This window comes from Solea solea, chromosome 10 (genome assembly GCF_958295425.1).
Source record: "Solea solea chromosome 10, fSolSol10.1, whole genome shotgun sequence".
Lineage (NCBI taxonomy): Eukaryota > Metazoa > Chordata > Actinopteri > Pleuronectiformes > Soleidae > Solea > Solea solea.
In genome coordinates, this window is record NC_081143.1 from 25,213,660 (window position 1) to 25,231,070 (window position 17,411).

At 46.2% G+C, this 17,411-nt stretch overlaps 1 protein-coding gene across 4 annotated transcripts in view; it reads right to left on the bottom strand.

Moving 5' to 3' along the window:
- Positions 1-7,098: 7,098 nt before the first annotated feature.
- Positions 7,099-17,411, bottom strand: part of mgat3b (beta-1,4-mannosyl-glycoprotein 4-beta-N-acetylglucosaminyltransferase b) — a 70,629-nt gene continuing 60,316 nt past the window's right edge. For all 4 annotated transcript variants that reach the window (XM_058639850.1, XM_058639848.1, XM_058639849.1 and 1 more), the window contains 4 exons: positions 16,772-17,204; positions 13,161-13,795; positions 9,696-9,978; positions 7,099-9,617 (listed from right to left, as the gene is read on the bottom strand). In XM_058639850.1, the coding sequence (XP_058495833.1) occupies positions 9,120-9,617; positions 9,696-9,978; positions 13,161-13,795; positions 16,772-17,203 (1,848 nt within the window). In that variant the 5' untranslated portion in view covers position 17,204 and the 3' untranslated portion in view covers positions 7,099-9,119. The remainder of the gene's footprint in view (positions 9,618-9,695; positions 9,979-13,160; positions 13,796-16,771; positions 17,205-17,411) is intronic.

Sequence of the window (17,411 nt, forward strand, 5' to 3'; positions counted from 1 at the left end):
TTTTTTTATTTTCATCCTTCACCACAACAAAAAACGTCTGTCTGAAGAGTTTTGTGGGCTACATCTGGCAACCCAGCAGGGGGGGGGGGGGGGGATTAGGATGAATATGAACCTGGCAACCGGCCCCGATGGTTAATTGGCTGCAGACACTGTCCTGCCCCGAGGACACGAGAGCGGGTGGCAGTGGCTGGTGCCAGTCATGTGACACAACCGTATTGTGTGTGTGTGTGTGTGTGTGTGTGTGTGAGCAACATGGTGTCCTCTGTCAATTAGTTATTTGTCCCTTTTCAAGGACTGGACAGATGGAAGGCTGAGGACAAACTTGCTTCTGAGTGATGTGTGGAGGACGTCTCCTAGTGGTCACTGTGAGAACTGGCCAGTGTGTGTGTGTGTGTGTGTGTGTGTTTGAAGAGTGGGGCTTCATTAAAGCAGCAGCGATTTTAGCCACGAAGACATGACTACAGTCATTTTGAACATGAGTTTTGAGGTATGTGCTGTCCGTCCTGTTCTCATTCTGTCTTCCACGGTTTTAGTGTCATTTATTTTTTTTATTTTATTGGAATTGCTCTATCCTCTCCGGCTCAGTTCCTGTCGCTGCTTTTACGAAGCCAAACCACAACAAAACAAAAACACCAGTGACTGAAACAATTAAAATGAAAATGTGGCTCCATTAACAACCATGAAACCAAACGTTAAAAAAAAAAAAAAAAAAAACCCTGTTCAAGACACATGCTTGGCCTGACGAGCAAAGTTACATCCTTTTAAAGACAAAAAAGAAACATCTGTATATCTATGAATGCATAAAATAAAAGAAAACAAACAAACAAACATAAACCACATCCCTCCAGTAAGGTGCAATTCATAGTTTTACAGGCAGAAGTTATTTCTGCATTTCAGCATGCAACGCAAACAATAGTAATAAAAAAAAGCTTTCATCCAAAAGTCAACATTCATCTTTTTTCTTCTTGTTTTTTTGTTTGATTTTATTTTGGAGGCAAGGAAGCAGGACACACACAAACAAACATAAACCGATAAACACAAAACTCATCACTTTGCTGTTTGACAGACACAGAACAGTAAACAAAAGACGAGCGCAAGAATGGCTTCTTTTTTCTTTCTTTTTTTTTGCTTCCTGGGTTTCTATCTTGGGTTGCTTGGGGTTCTGGTCCAAACTGGTTCTGAGCGGCTGAGTGATGACAATTTTTTGTTTTTTTGGTCACACAATGGCAAGCCTTCATAGTGATCGCATAACAGCAAGGGCACAAACAGAGCAGCTACAGTAGTCTGACTGTTTCACCAGGAGAGGACACAGCCACAATCACACCACAGTTTAAAAAAAAACAAAAAAAACAGAGGCTGGACTGTGTGTGTGTCTGTGTGTGTGTGTGTGTCATGGTGTGCACCTATGTGTGATAAGCTGAAACGGGAAAATAAGTTAGGAATAAAAAAAAAAGCTCAACGTAAAAAACATCACACAAGCAGTGCTCGTGTGGTGCGTTTAAGGTCACGAGGAAAAGGCGGCGTCATCAAAACAACAGGACAGTCCACGAGGTGTAATCACACACACACACACACACACACACACACGTCACCTTAAAAAGACATTAAATATCAAGCTGCCAAGTGGATTAAGTTACAAAAAAAAGTACAAAACAAAGTTAAATAGAAAAACAGAGACACTCATCGACCCGCCCTCCCCCTCCCACTTCTCAGACGTCTGCTAGAAACAATATTAAAACTTTAAAAAGCAACAAAACCTTAGAGGGAAGGAAAGACAAGACATCGATTGACTTCACATAAAAGCAAAAAAAGTGCAAAACAAGACAAAAGAGGGGGGGATAGAGACGTGAGAAAGAAGAGGGGAACTTGGGATTGTAGGCATCAGTCACTCCCTCTCTGTCTTTGTTGATTGCAGGGAATTCAAACCCCCTCTGGAGGCTTGTTCTCGCACTCCTCCCCTCACTCTTCCTCCCTCCTTCCCTCCCTCCTTTCCTCCATTTGTCAGTTCCTAACCCCATCACCACCCCTCTCCTCCTCTCTCCCCATTGCTCTGCCTCCGTCTCATTTCAGGTCAGGCTGCTTGAAGTTGAATTACACACACACACACACACACACACACACACACACTCCCGATGCACACAAAATGGAGTAAACAGAGATTACATCATGACGAGCACATGTTTGCCAGAACACAACAACCAAACGTCTCCTTCCAGAACCATCATCTCTGAAAGCTTTTTGAAAAGTCTCTTCTTACAGTTACTGCTACAGACAGGTCTTCTATACATCCGTGCTACAATAAAGGCTTGGCAGTTTTTGGATCAGATTTTCTTCTCAGTTGGAGAGGATGCTGGACCACCCACGCACGCACTCATGGACTAAAATTGTCTGAGCATTAAAATGAAGGAAAAAAAAAAAAAAGGTTTATTTGCTTTCTTGCTTGAGAGTTATCTGAGAAAATTCACACACCACTCACCCCTGTCCAAATACAACAAATACCAGCACTGCGCACCACTTAAAGCTAAGGGTTTGTAATGCTTTGTTTCCATCAGGTTTAGTACGGTAAGGTTTTTGGAAGGATAAAGCCATGGGTTGGGCTTGCATTTCAACTGAGAAGAGTACTTGTTAGGCAGGGTGTGCTAGATTTAATGTCAGCGAGATACGTAGTGTGACATTGTACCAGTGCAACGACAACGAACGTCGACAACGAACGTCGTTGATGAGCACGTCAACGAACGTCATCAACGAACGTCTTCAACAAACGTTGTTGATGAGCCCCTACAACGAACGTCGTCAACGAACGTCCACAACGGACGTCTTCAACAAATGTTGTCAACAAGCGTCTTCAACGAACATTGTCAACGCGTGTCTTCAACGGACGTCTTCAACAAATGTTGTCAACAAGCGTCTTCAACGAACGTTGTCAACGGACGTCGCCAACAAGCATTGTCAACGAGTGTCTACAACGGACGTCGTCAACGAGCATTGTCAACGAGTGTCTTCAATGAGCGTCTTCAATGAGTGTCTTCAACGGACGTCGTCAACAAACGTTGTCAACAGACGTCTTCAATGAGCGTCTTCAACGGACGTCGTCAACGAGCATTGTCAACAGACGTCTTCAATGAGTGTCTTCAACGGACGTCGTCAACAAGCGTTGTCAACGAAGGTCAAACATCATCAACAAACTCTGTTTTCTCTGTTTTTCACAAATGTCTTCAACGGACGTCGTCAACGAAACAAAAGTCTTGGTTGACGAATGTCGACACAACAGACAACGATGGAGGACATCGAGCAGATTCACACCGCGTTTGTCTCAGCGAGAAACATGAAGCTTTGTATGAGAATAGACTGAAGGGCGGGAGTGACTTTCCTCTCAGCTCCCAATCAGCTGACTGTCGTGGGTGGAGCTAGATCTTTACCATACCACTCTACTCTGATACACAAGGTAAATTCTTAAAGGTGCGTCCCATTCTGTTTTCCCACCTTTACACTTTTGTAACTCACTCGCAAGATGGAAAAGGGCCAAAGGGTAAAAACGAGAAGTGGGTTTAGAGCTTGGCGTGAATGTAAATCCACGTTGACCCCGTTACAGTCAAGTGTCCTCCTCTAATGTCAGCTGGCTTTGGCTCCATGCGACTGTCAGAGGATAAGTGTTGGAGCTCATGTCTGAAACTGACCTCAAACCATAAGAAACAGCCACAACAGCCCACTCATGCTCGTCCCTTCCCTCCACTTTCTGGTGACATCTGATCGGCGGCCAGGTGTCCGGCCTGTTTATGTGACACCGCTTCCATCTGCCTCGGCCGTGCAACACTGACTTTCATCTTTTTGTTCCTCTGCGGCGTCACAACATATGGACTCCTGGACCAAAGTGGTCCCACGCCCAGCCCTGAGCCAACAATCTGCTCACGCACACATTCAGACGTGTGTGTTGACTCCTGATTTACAAACAGACTCTGTCTTCACAGAGGAGAGAAGAGTTCATGTTGAGTTTCAGGCTTCAAAAAAAACAACAACACATTTATTTCTCCTGTAACTGTGGGTTGTTTGTCCCTGCATATCATTTTAGTTTTTGCCTGGTGTCCTTTTTTTTAATATTTTGTGAAGGTATTTTGAAACCAAACAATCAAACAAAAAAGTAGGTTAAATCCTCGCTTTTGTTTGGGGCGAAGCTTGTGCTCAGTGACACCACACTCAAATTCACTGGTGACACATCGCTGCAGCTGTTGGGAGTTTGTGGAATGCGGACGCTTTCGACAGCTTGAACGAGGAGAAAAAACAACGTTCCGCGCGATTGTGATGCAACGTTCGATCCATAAATATGAGCCAGTGGGTCAACACTAAGAAAAAAAGGAAATTAAATAATCATAATAATTGAAAACAGCAGCAGAGTTAAAGAAGTGACCCTTTTTATTGACGCCTGCAATCCCCGCACCCTCCTCTCTCCTCGATTTCCTGCGCGCTGCTAATGTTTCTTGGAAAAGATCAATTGGTAGAAGCCACAGCTTTGGTGGCGCTTTGCCAGAGCTGTGGAGGCATGTAAGGCAGCAAGTCAGCTGTTCTCCCAGCACAGCAGCAGATGGGGGGGGGGGCGGGGCTAATGGTGGTGGAAACACGACCCTGCAGGAACACATCTGTACATGATTGGCACACGTGCGGGTGAGGTGAAAGGACTCCGAGGCTGATAATGATCATTTTAGCTAAATTGCTTCACTTCAAAGGTGATTTTTTTTTTAACGCATAACGTTCAGTTTAAAAGTGCTGGTTATTATAAACACAGCCTTGTTGTATAATTCCCTGTTAGGCAGGAGTTTTTCAGCTTTTTCCTGCAGGACGTCTTCGGCCTCTGCAACACCAATTTCAGCCATTATTTTTCCCATCCGTCTCTCGCGGGGCGGCCTGGCGTTTATGGAAGTGCGACACTAAATCACTGCAGTGACCCTTTAATCCTTCTGGTATTTAAATATTTGGGCATTTCCAGTGTACAAAGACAAAATGTGGCATTGAGGGTCCCAGTGTGTAAGAATGTGTGACGTCTGTGAGACCACACTGAGCTTTTTGGACTAAATCATAGCTTAATAATATGTCTTCTAAAGTCATAATCCACTGACGGATATTATCTCCCCCAATAAACTCTCCCAACAAAACAGGTCAGGGAACAACCACTTGTTTGGTGTCAATATTTCTTCACAAAACACCGTCGACCAAATGGCTCCAGCTTTATCTCCTGTTGCTAATATCAACAATCATCTTGTAACACAACTCCTAACCACCGCCTCAGTGACAGCTCTGGATTCATCCATGCATTCTACTTATTATTAACGGGCTAATAAGCTTTACTTCGACTACTTTTGCCACGTTATTGCCTTATTGATTCTGTGAACGATCAGGCGCCCGGGACCGCGGCTGCAATTACCGGCCTGTCCGGCAGCATGAATGTCGCAGCTTTAAGTGCGACCACACAAACTGCTGTAGTGTCCTTGAGGAAGACAATGCTCTCCACTTCCTCTTCCTCCCACGACGGCGAGGTGGCACAAACACCGCGTCAATCTGTCAACATCACAGCCTCGCTTTCGCTTTTCATCGACAAAGAAAGAAAGAAAGAAATGTCTCTCATTCATGTTTTACTCCTGGCATGTGCTCACACGCTGGCGGACAGCTGTGCGTCACTATTGTCACCTGGTTGTGGTCATTTCTGTCATTGCGCGCCCTCGTGTTGTCGCCCCGCGTCTGCTATGTCGGTGGATGACCTCAGACTGTTAGGGATCTCAGGAATTCATCCAGAGGACGGTTGCCATGGCGATAACGTGGCAACAGGCCCGAGTGAAGTAACCCTGAGTCGTTTTTCAGCGAGCCAGACACCCTTATCTGGCACGAGTCAGTCTTCCTCCCTCTCTCTCTTGGTCTCTCAATAACACACACACACACACACACTGAGTTTTAGTGTGTACCACATATGTACCGACACACACACACACACATGCTGAATGACCAGATGTGCAGGCTGACTGCAGCAGCTGAGCGCTGGAAGTAAACTGGAGCTAAACGCCTCTTGGCAGAGTGAAAACAGAAACACACACCCTGACTCTTGATGGGAGTGAACTCGCGCCCCCGCGGTCGGGACTCCAAGATTATGTTTGGCTGTAAAAGCATCGGCCTCAAGAGGAGCGGATGTGTTCATTTTTCATCTGACTGACGGACAAAGGGAGAGCGCGGAAGCCGTTGCAGGGCCTCAAAGTCAGAGGGAAGTAGAGTTAAGTGTTTTTCTTTCATCGATCAAACTGTAAACTCCAGGTGTTAAGTTTGGGAATCGATTAGTATCAACTTAGACAGCAGATACGTGTTCTTCAACAGTCTGAAACGCTCTAAAATACAGTTTTAATGTGTTAAAGCCGGGAGAGGTGTTTTTTTTTGCAGATATTGATCAATAATTCCATAATTATGATGTAAAAGCACCTCCTCAACGCAGTTTCCAGTCTTGTCCAAACAATCACTCCCACACTTAGCCACAGCTACAGGTCTGAGCCTGTCATAGATGAAAAGATTGCCTCGGGTCAAAGGTCACGTATGAAGTAGGAGTGTCTCCAGAAAACTGCAGATTTAACCCACGACTAAAACTGCCTTCATCCCATTTTCTGATTATTTACCAATGATTACCTTTTCAGAAGGAAAGGAACAACAAAGCGCCACGTCCTTCTCGCGCCTCCTTCTGTCAAATCCTATTTAAAGCTTGTCCCTCTGACGCCCCTCTGGGTTTGGACTTTGGCTCTCAGCACCAGAACCGAACCCCCCCCCCCGACAGCTGCCGTTAGCAGACTGCACTGGCACCGAGGCAGCAGTGCAGACCCCGCGCAACTGTCGCCTGCCTGTTTGGCTTATCTGATTTTCCCACCATAAGCCCGCGTGGCCACAGACCGAGGCGCACCAACGCCGATGCCAGATCTGCTCATTTTAAGTACTGATTCAATCATGATGCAGAGTTCTTACGCCGTCGACGCGGCGCTGTGCTGTGAAGGATTCTCCTCCTCCTCCACAGCGTCCACGGTCAGCGGACTCTGTGAGGCCCAGACAGACGTTAAAGAAGTGGATTGCAGATGCTTGTCAGTCAGCTGTCGGGAGAGACATCCTCGTGTTTACTGCTTCTGATCAGCACTTATCTGCTGTGTGTTCACTGGAAATATTGCTGCTGTGATTTCCTTGCCCTTGACAGGAATGCAACCCTGCTCCCCCCCCCCACACACACACACACACACACACACGATTGCCAAATCATGGACAGTTCCGGTTGTTTCCAGCCACATCGACTGCCGCCTTTCTTTTTTTTTTTTAACGACAGGGCGAAGACAAAAGGCAGGAGTGCTCATGCCTAAATGGTCAGACAATAGTGATCTGCGGGCATTGCCATGGCGACGGCAGCCCTGTCCTACAGTGACGGAGGGGAGAGAAACGAGGCAGGAGTGAGGATAAAAAAACACCCCCTTTTTGTTGAAATGGGGGTGGAAATTCTTGTGGGGATTAAGTGGAAATAGACACACACCCAAAGTGAAGTGTGAGAGCCAGTGTTTCTATATGTGTGTGTGTGTAGCGAAGGATGAGAAAATACAAAGTAGTGGAGAGAAAGAATGTGTGAAAAAAGACGAACTGAAGACAGGAGAATTAAGAGCAAACAAGCACACGAGGGACAAAATGAGGAAAAAGAAGCTCGGAAGTGTCTCTGAGTGAACGGGCCAATGACAGCGAGAGGAGGAATATTTAACCGGGGCGAGATAAAGTCAGGATTGACCTTATCTAAAAGCTGCAGCTTCACACCTGAACCCCACCCGTCTCTAACTATACTTTAGTTTCCAAGGAAACAAAGTCATTCCAGCTTCCAGACGGACAGTGAGACAAAACTGTAGCCGTGAAACAACATATGTTTTCTGAACGTCGACAAAGCTGCAAAAAACTGAACCGAGACAAAACTGAAGGCCGAAACTTCTCCGCAGCGAGTGTCGTGTGTCTCACATGACATTGACGGGGTATTATTTATTCAGAACTATCTATAAGCACTGAGGGAACACACACACACACACACACTCAATGCTGCAACATCCCTCATGCGTCAGCAGACGCCGCGGGGAAGGGAACGTCGAGAGCGTCTCCTTTTCATCCACGCTCTCTTCCTCCCTCATTATCCTCCTTTCTTTCCCGCTCCGACTCTTGCACAGTTTTTCCTCATCTCACATTCTTCCTTATCCCTCCCCGATGCTTCCGTTTCACTATTTATTTCCCCTGACTGGCTTTCTACTTCCCCTCCTTCACAACCCAATACCTCACAGTAATGACACACACACACACACACAAACACTCAGGCTGGTCTAAGGTGCATGTGTATGTATGAATACATGAATGAGCCCGAGCTCATTGCATCTCCACGGAGGAGTCACAACACTATCCTCTGGCGAAGGGGGAAATCCCTCAGGGTTTTTGTTTTTGTTATATTTAAATACAAAGATAATTACCGAGCGCTTGCCTGTGTCTGGAATGAGGTCACCGAGTATGACAGGAAGACATCTGAAGGTGGAGAGAGTGAAGTTCGTAAACTTTAGTAAACACAAGACAGGAAATAAAACAAAACTCTTAAGTTACTCCGCTCCACAGGTTCCAAAACGCCCCTTTTTCTCTTATATGGCGGGTGATTTCAATCAGATTGGGTGGGGGGGGGGGGTTGGGGTGGACTGATGGAAGAGACAAGGCGGGAGGGGGAACAGGGCTGGGGTGACAAAAAGAGAGATAGCTTGACTCCCTGCCCCCAAAAAAGGAGAGGAATGAGGAAATCTATAATTGTGTTTAATCCAGTGATTGTATCCTATAATATGCGTTCTCCATAAATCCATGGTGGATGTGATTCAGTGTTCCCTTTATGATCCAACAAAAAAAGATTTCGAGGAGATTTTAAATCCCTGCAACATCAGTGCTGCCTGGTGGAGATACCTGGAGCAGTATCTGTCCAATGAGAGAGTTCATCAGTACCATTCTGCTCACACCGCAACTTAGTGCTGAGAGGCCTCAAGTGGGGGGGCCCCCCCCCATCTGGTTATTTCACATGTTTGTTTGTTTTTTGGCCCAGCGGGCCCCTCCTAGTGCTCGATCAGTCTGGACGCTCTGCTGTACGGGTTCTCGAGGAGGTAGCGGAATCTGTCGTAGTGCTCCAGCATGTACTTGGGCGCGTACATGTGCTCTTTGGGGTCCACGGGAGGGTACTCTTGCAGGGAGCCGTCGAACCAGCCCCCCGTCCGGATCAGATCGCGGATGTAGTTGAGGTCCCGCTTGTCCTCATAGTCCCCCCAACGTGGGAAATCTCCGTTCTGCGCCGACACCAGCTTGAAGTGGATCCCCTCCGGACTGAAGCACCAGGAGCAGTGCCACCCGGCAAAGTGGAAGGGGCTGCCCACTGACCACTGCACCAGGATGTGGCCCGTGTCGTTCTCGTACTTGCGGAAACCTGGCATCGTGTAGTACTCGCGCCGGCGCAGCTTGATGCCGTCGCTGTCGTAGAGTTCTTGCAGCATCCTCACTGTGCAGCCGGAAACCACCTCCAGAGAGCCGAACTGCTTCCAGAAAAATCCGTACAGCGACTGGATATGGAGAGAGGTGGAAGAGAAGGAGTTAAGTCATGAAATGATATCCCCAAAAAATAAAACAAGCCGATGTACCTTTCGCATGTGGATGGCAAACGGTTCTGTCCAGCCGTCGTACAGCTTGAGGAAGAGGAGGCCCTCGTGTGCCGGGATTTCGTCGGCGTCGTTGATGACGAACACGTCGTCCGGCCTGATGCCGACCAGCCTGGACATGCCGTTGCGCGTCAAGAATGTGCGCAAGTAGTCGTCGGCGATCCAGCCGTCCTGCCGCCCGCCTTCTGGGAAGTGGTTGAGGAACACGTAGAGGATCTTGTGACGTATGTAGTCATACGTACCATTGAGGAGTCGCTGAAGAAAACTGGAAAAAGGTCAATAAACTTTAGTTTGTTGATCACTTTCAAAAGGACAATCCCAACGGTTTTACACATTTGACTTCCCACCATTGCCAATCATTGTGTAACACATGTTTTACAATAACTTTTCAAATCCAGTCTGAACTTGTGTTCAAAGCATAGAAAGACATTTCTGTAATAGGGGGCAAAGATGACAGGAGGGAGGCTTTTTATGTTGTTGTTTTTGCCAACTGATGGAAGGTGAAACCATGTTGTTTGTCATTTATAAGAAAAAAGTTGCATACTGTGTACATATGACCATAATAAGGAACTAAACAAGTTTATTTCATACAGTCTATGGTTAATTTAATTTCATCTGGAGGAATGTACCAAGTGCTAATGTTTTCAGAGAACCCCTATTTCACAGGTAACAGCTTGTCTTCAGAGGACACGCCCCGTGTTTTCAGTATTTTGGATTAGCCCAACCCACAAGGGACAGATAGATTAAAGAACGTCCGGTGGTTTTATTTAATGTTGAGCTACAGTCAGTCCTCCTCTAACCTCCTCTTTGGCTGTAATTGAGTGTTTCTGCCTCTTTTTCCAAGATAACTTTAACTTTCAACATCTGGCACCATTTAGGAATACGGTACTGAGAAGCTGACGCGCTGGTGAATCTAATCTGTGATTGGACGTCCTGAGGGGGCTACCGTAATGACAAGTACATGGGCGCAAAGCTCCATTTCTCTGCTTTCCGTTATCAATCCATCCATCCATCCATCTTCTACCGCTTTATCCTACACATGACGGTCGTGGGGGGTGTTGTGCCAATCTCAGGGGTCACACCGTGGACAGATCGCCAGTCCATAGTTTTTGAATGTTCTAGACATCACAAACGGTCTAAGAGTTACGGTAATGAGAGGATTGGTAACAGAAGAGTTAACTAGCAAATGTGGACACACAGTTTGGTTACTTTGTGACAGTGACATGCCAAGAAACATGCTGACGTACAAGCAGTGAGAGAAGAAGAATAAACAAATGCACAAATACAGACTTTCAAGTATCTAAAACACTGACGTATACTCGTCAGTGTGACATATTTGCTGAAACAGAACATGACAGGTAAAATGTAAACACAGCATGGTTCAACTCCATAATCATGGAACCGTCACAGGACTGGGCTGTAAACGGCCGTGGCGTCCACACTGTGCTACATCACATTGAACAACAGGTAACGACAGGCCTCCGTTTGACAAACGACGCCTTTCAGCGCCGAAAAACCACTGTCCATACACAACGGCGCCTGGAACACCAACTCAATTAACTTGTCGATATGCACGGCGAAAGGCATTGTTCCTCCAATGTAGCCGCTTTCATGCATTGTCACATCCCATGGTTGAACACACCAATCTCTCCCTTCAAGGCCGCACACGCGCTCAATTATGTCGCTCTTGTCATAATCGGCTGGAAAATTGCTCCTGAGGCATTTCATGTTATCGCCACAGGAAGTTCATTGTTAGTGACGTTCGGGCACAATGATGCTCAAAAAGCATAAAGGTTGGCAGTAAATAAACAAAAAAAAAAAAAATATGAGCTTTAAGCGGGGACTGCTCGCTGCAACAAGAAGTGTCACAGTTTGACAAAAAGGCAGAATGCAGCAAGTTTTAGTACCAGGATAAGTGTTTTTGTTTTCCCTCCAACAGTACTAAACTGGGCTGATTCCACACTGCTGCTCTGTAATCTGGTGCAGGTTAAGCAGCCGTCGCAGCACGACCAGCAGACCAGCATTTAATTACTTTTTGTATTTGTATTTTGGCCCGATTAGGATTTAAATGTCCAGTGTGTAAAATGTGGGTGATATTACAGTAACTCTCTCCTCCCTGGTCTTCAACTGGTCCAGAATCCAGCTGCCCGAAATCATCCCCAGAACCCCCTGATTCCGCCACATCAACCCCATCCTACAACATCTCCACTGGCTCCCGGTCAATCTCAGAATTCAATTCAGAATCCTCATGCATGCGCCTTCAAGGACATCCACAACCTCGCCCCTCTGTATCTCTCCTACCTTCTCCACATCACCACCTCCTCCTCTCTCTGACCTCTGACCTCACTGTGTCCTCCGCCCGCCTTTCAGCCACTCTGCTCCCCATCTCTGGAATTCACTCGCACCAGGCATCCGATACTCTGACTCAAAACCCACCTGTTTGTAATTCCTCTTAGGGCTGGGCGATATGGACCAAAACTGATATCGCGATATTTTTTGTTCGAATGGCGATATGCAATATCATAACGATATTTTGAACGAAACGGGTTAGCTCGCTAGCTCACCGGTTGGCCGCTCAGCTGACAGCTGAAACCCGGCGACCGGAGAGTACAACAGAAACCCGGAAACAGGAGACCAGAAACCCGGAGACCAGAGCCTCGGTGTCGGACACGGTAAACAACAAGCCGCTGGTGTGTTTTAAGTCCACTTGGAGCCGAAATCTGCGGCTAACAGTTGAGCGGCTAACAGCTGGTGTCGCTAAAAACTAGCGACAGGCATTAAGTCACCAGCTCAACTTTTATTTTGTATTCACGAGTAACGAAGATGGTTAAGAAAAATGTATCGGAGTAAAAGTGTCAGCTATGTTTTCGTTCAAATTTGTCTGTTGTGATGCGTAGCATGGGTGGGACAACACTATGTAGGGGGCGTGGCAGAGCAGCTGAACTAGGCTTGTAGGCTTTATTAAATAGCGTTCGCAAGGCAACATCATGTTTTTACAATCACCCACAATTGACAAAGTAACTGAAGACCACACAGGTTCTTCTTCTTCAATTGGAAGGGTGAGGGTGAGGGATGTTCGGTTGCGACATGCAACTTCACCGAGAAATGTTACTACATTTCTTTAGCTTGAGTAGCATTTATTGCATGTCGCACAAGTTTCCTCTCAGCCGCCTGACTCTGCCTCACTGTGTCTGTGCGATAAGGGCCACAGGTTTGAGACTTCTGCTCTAAACAGTGCACCCAGTCCCAAATTTGTGTTATACTCTTTAATCCAGTTTTAATTTTTCTGAATATACTCCTGTCGTGTCGCGTCGGGGCACGGGACTCATCTGCTGACACCACAGAGCAGCTCAGCTGAGGATTACACCTCTGCTTTAAGTACATTTCAACCCTAAGGGCACGGTTTGTATTAATTCAAACACACCCGTCCAGAAATGTGAGTCTTACCTCAAAGGCCGCTTCTCTCCGTAGGCAGTAAAGTTGGATTCACATATGAGAAACACGTCGACGGCGTGGGAAAGCTCGTGAAAGCGCGCATGCAGGAGGTCAAACTCGTGGTTGACGTTGATGGCGTTGATCACCCTCCGTGGCGTCTCTCTTGGCGTCAGCCTCTCCTTGGTTGGCAGGTTGGAGTGATACACCATGGTGGGCACTCCACAGTAAGGTCCGTGCCATCCAGGCCGACACACGCACTTAACCAACCGCTTCCCATTGCCTCTGGGCCTCATCTTGGCTTTGGGCGCTATAGTGGACGGCTGCTGCACCTCCAGAGTTTTCCGTTGCCCAACCCGAGAACCTTCCCCAACTCCATTGGCGACAATGCTCCCCGATCTTGCAGAGTACTCCTTTGGGGTCGCGACCTCTGTCCCCTGCCTGAAGCAAAGAGCTCCAGCTTTGGTTCGGACAAAGTAAGGGGTTTTGTCGTCTTGTAGCTGGTATGTGCGCGTGGAAAGATCTTCCACGAGTTCCAAAGGTTCCTGCAGCTGATCTTTGAGGAACACCGCCTTGTGTTGGCTTCTTTCCTTTAGGACCTGTGGGAGATCTAGCCTGGCAGCTTGAGTGTGATGGCTGGGGGCTCTCTCCTGGAAAGACAAACAAACAGGAAAAGGTTGAGGAAGCTTCATCTTCAAAACAAAAGCTACTATCAGTAATTTTCACAGGAAGAGATCGAGAAAATTTGACACCAAGAAAAACTTTGATATGAGAAGATTGTCATTCATCCAGAGTCATGATCGTATTTGAGATGATAGTTAGGTATATTCCAGGTTTTTTAACCATGTTCTTTCATTCCTTCTTTTTCTTTTCTTTCCTTTCATGAAAGTGTAGACCACAATACAGTACAGTGTTACATAAATCCTAATAACCAAGATAACACTTTTCATGATTGGAAAGGACAAGTGAAAAGAACACAATTCTTATTTATATCTGTCTCAAACATAAACTCAAAGAATCTTAGATGGTATGTCACTTACAGTTAGTTGCACCCTCATCCTCAAACAAACAAAACAACCCATAAGTGTTCATTTTAAAGACCAAAACATCTCAAAATTTAAACATCCAGTCAAATTTCCAATGCATAGTTATCATGTTATCATGCAAGAACATAATAACACTTTTTTTAATAGACATTGTTGATGATTCTCATTAAGAGTAAGCACTGACATTAATGTGTACGTTATAGAACGCATTACATCCATAATTTAAATGGTGATAAATGTGGCAGCCCTCTATTTTATTCTCTCCCCTTCAGATTATCTCGATCCAGCATTTCCCAAACTCCTCCTGGACGCCGCTGATTATTGCTTTCAGTGAGTTTCATCACTTAAACTTCTGCTCTCCGATCATATCACATTAACGGCTGCAGAGGAAAAAAAGGGGGTAGTAACACGTTACAAGGTGATAATGCTGCTGGCAGCACGGTGCTACAGCCACGCAACAGCAGTGGCTATTAGCCATCGACAATTCTAATACACTTAATGGGCTGCAAGGAGTTCGGTTTTGACACCAAAGTTACTTTCCTGGCAGTTGTTTTGCACAACACAGGTTACTGATATCAGGAACAACCGAGTGCTGAGTGGCAGCAACATGAATCAGCATTTATCACCTGAATCAGTCTTCATTATGGGTGTTTTATGCTGTGTTAAAGTGTATATTAATGTGCAGCGGAGCTTCAAATTGGGCGCATAATTGGATAAGATTGTTAGCTTTCAGGGCGCAGTTTCTGGGCTCGTCTCGTTGTCACATATCAGCAGGTTATACGGTGTTACCTTGTCAGCGGCATCAGGCGAGATTAAAGGTAAGCGCACGAAACGAGTGCAAACAGTCTGCAGTTATTGCTAAGTTGTTAAGAAATAAAAGTGCAGCTGCTGCATTCACAGCAACACCTCACCACGACAGCGTCAGTATGAAATACAGGATTTCTCCCACAAACTAATGACTTTTCATACAGTAATTCACAAGGCGACGACGTGACCTCTGAAGGCTCCGTGAAAGCGAACGCACGGAGGAGGAGAGCATTTGCAAAGTGATAAATCACACGTATGCAGAAGGCATGCAGTCACTAATGTGTGAGGTGCTATTACATTATGAAAATATCTCTAATAGCACAGTGCACAATAATACGTTTATAATTGTCTCTATTTCTCTTATCCATTTTATCCCCTCAGTAGAAAGGACACCAAGGATTGCTTTAGAAAATGGCCATAAACAAGTATTGTGTTTGAGACCTAATTATTCTGGAGGTTTGGACATTGAAAAGTGAGGTCCAGGATCAATTTCACGTCTATTTTGCTGCAAACTGCATGTGCAATATAGAGGAAATAGGTAAGTGCCCGACTTTCTAGAAGAGCAACATGGCTCACTGGCTTGAACATCTTGAAAACCAAGATGTTCTGCGCCACGCAAGTGTTTTTAACGGACCTCAGTTCAGTTTTACTCCTGAATTTCCTGGGCCTGGTTCAGGTCTGCTACCTGTTCATGTAGTGCAAGGACTGAGGTTCAGGTACAAAGGGGGGAATGAATCAGTCAGGCAACAAGTCAAGTCAACGACCCATTAAAATGATTTTGAAGGTGATATATTAAGGTAAAAACAACACAACTTGGTTGAGATCAAATTCAAGGACTTTGCAAGGACTTTCCAGGGCCAATTCCCTCAAATTCAAGGAGCAAAGATGGGAGGGCGACTTGTAAGAGCCGATTCACCCCATGGCGTCCACTTTTATTGATTTGCAGCACGCTCTGCATCTGGACAAGTGATTGTCCTTGGCATCTTGGTCAAAGTCAGTCTTTGTCGCTTTCTTTGTTGAGCCAGAGATGTTGGAATTTGCATTTCCCAGGCTTTCACGTTATTTGCTCTCTCTTTGCTTAACGTTACTCGCTCATTGTTCTGCACAGAATCTCACGTTGGCGGCAGAGAGAGAGAGAGAGAGAGAGAGAGAGAGAGAGAGAGAGAGAGAGACAGAGAGAGAGAGAGAGAGAGAGAGGGAGAGGGAGAGAGAGAGAGACAGAGAGAGTTGTTCTGCGTCAAGCATTGCAGGGAGCATGAAGCAGTAGGTCATGTCGTAACAAACAAGGGCATATCTGCGGTGGGAGACATCTAAATATTTACTTTACGTCCAATGACCTTTCAATGACCCGTGTCTATTTAAAGTGAGGGCCTTTCGAAAAGTTATCTTCAAATTCACAGACTTTCAAGGACCTGTTGGAATCAGGTCGCCTGGATTCATTTTAATTTCATGGCTGTAGCATTGTCAAAACATGTCCAATGACTGAGCACCTCTGCCCCTTTCTGCAACCTTCTTCCAAGATGATTTTCCACTTTCATTATCTGGCAGTTATCCAACCGTTTAGGAATCACAGTACTGAGAAGCTGACGTCACAAACGTGCGACATGCTGGTGAATCTTGGACAGTTGTTCCGCGGAAGTCCTCTATTTCTCTGCTTTCCATCCATCCATCTTCTACTGATTTGTCCTCCACAGGAGGGTCGCCATGACAACAACAACGACAAATCATTTTGATAACTTAATTACACCGCCTCACACTATCACTCTTTCATACCTGGTTTGGAGAGTCTCCCCGCTGGTTCTCTTTTGGTTCCTCCCAGGGGTGAGGAGGTGCAGGTTCCTCCCTCAGCCTGATCTCCAGTCCCGCTCTGCCAACAATCCCAGGACCTCCAACTACGACCCCGCCAAGCCCCATCCCTCCTCCGTCCCCTCCTCCACCCAAACCTTTATCTTTAGTGTCCGATTGACGGAGCACAGGTAAGGGTGGCGCCTCTTCGGGGGAGGCCGGGCTGAGCGGGGTGGTGCCCACGCCTTTCTCCCTCCAGAAGAAGCCCGTGACCATGATGAAGGACTTGATGTTGGGGTACGGGGCGGAGAGCTCACGCAGCAGGGAGACATAGTGGAGGGCCTTGTAGTAGTGGAGGAAGGAGATGACGCACAGGCCCACCGTGCAGAGCAAGAACACTCTGTGCCGCCGCATTTTCATCCTGGAATCAGAGGGAGGAGAAGGTAGGTGAGAGAAATGAAGAAACAAGATTAAAAAAAACCCGACTTCCTCTGAAGGAAATTTATCTTTAGTCTTTAGTATGACTTCAGGGATTGTTGCAAAAAAAGCTAAAAAAAAAATCTATTTTTGTCCAGACTTTTAATAAACTACCTACTATAGACTACTATAAACCTGGAATGCAAACACA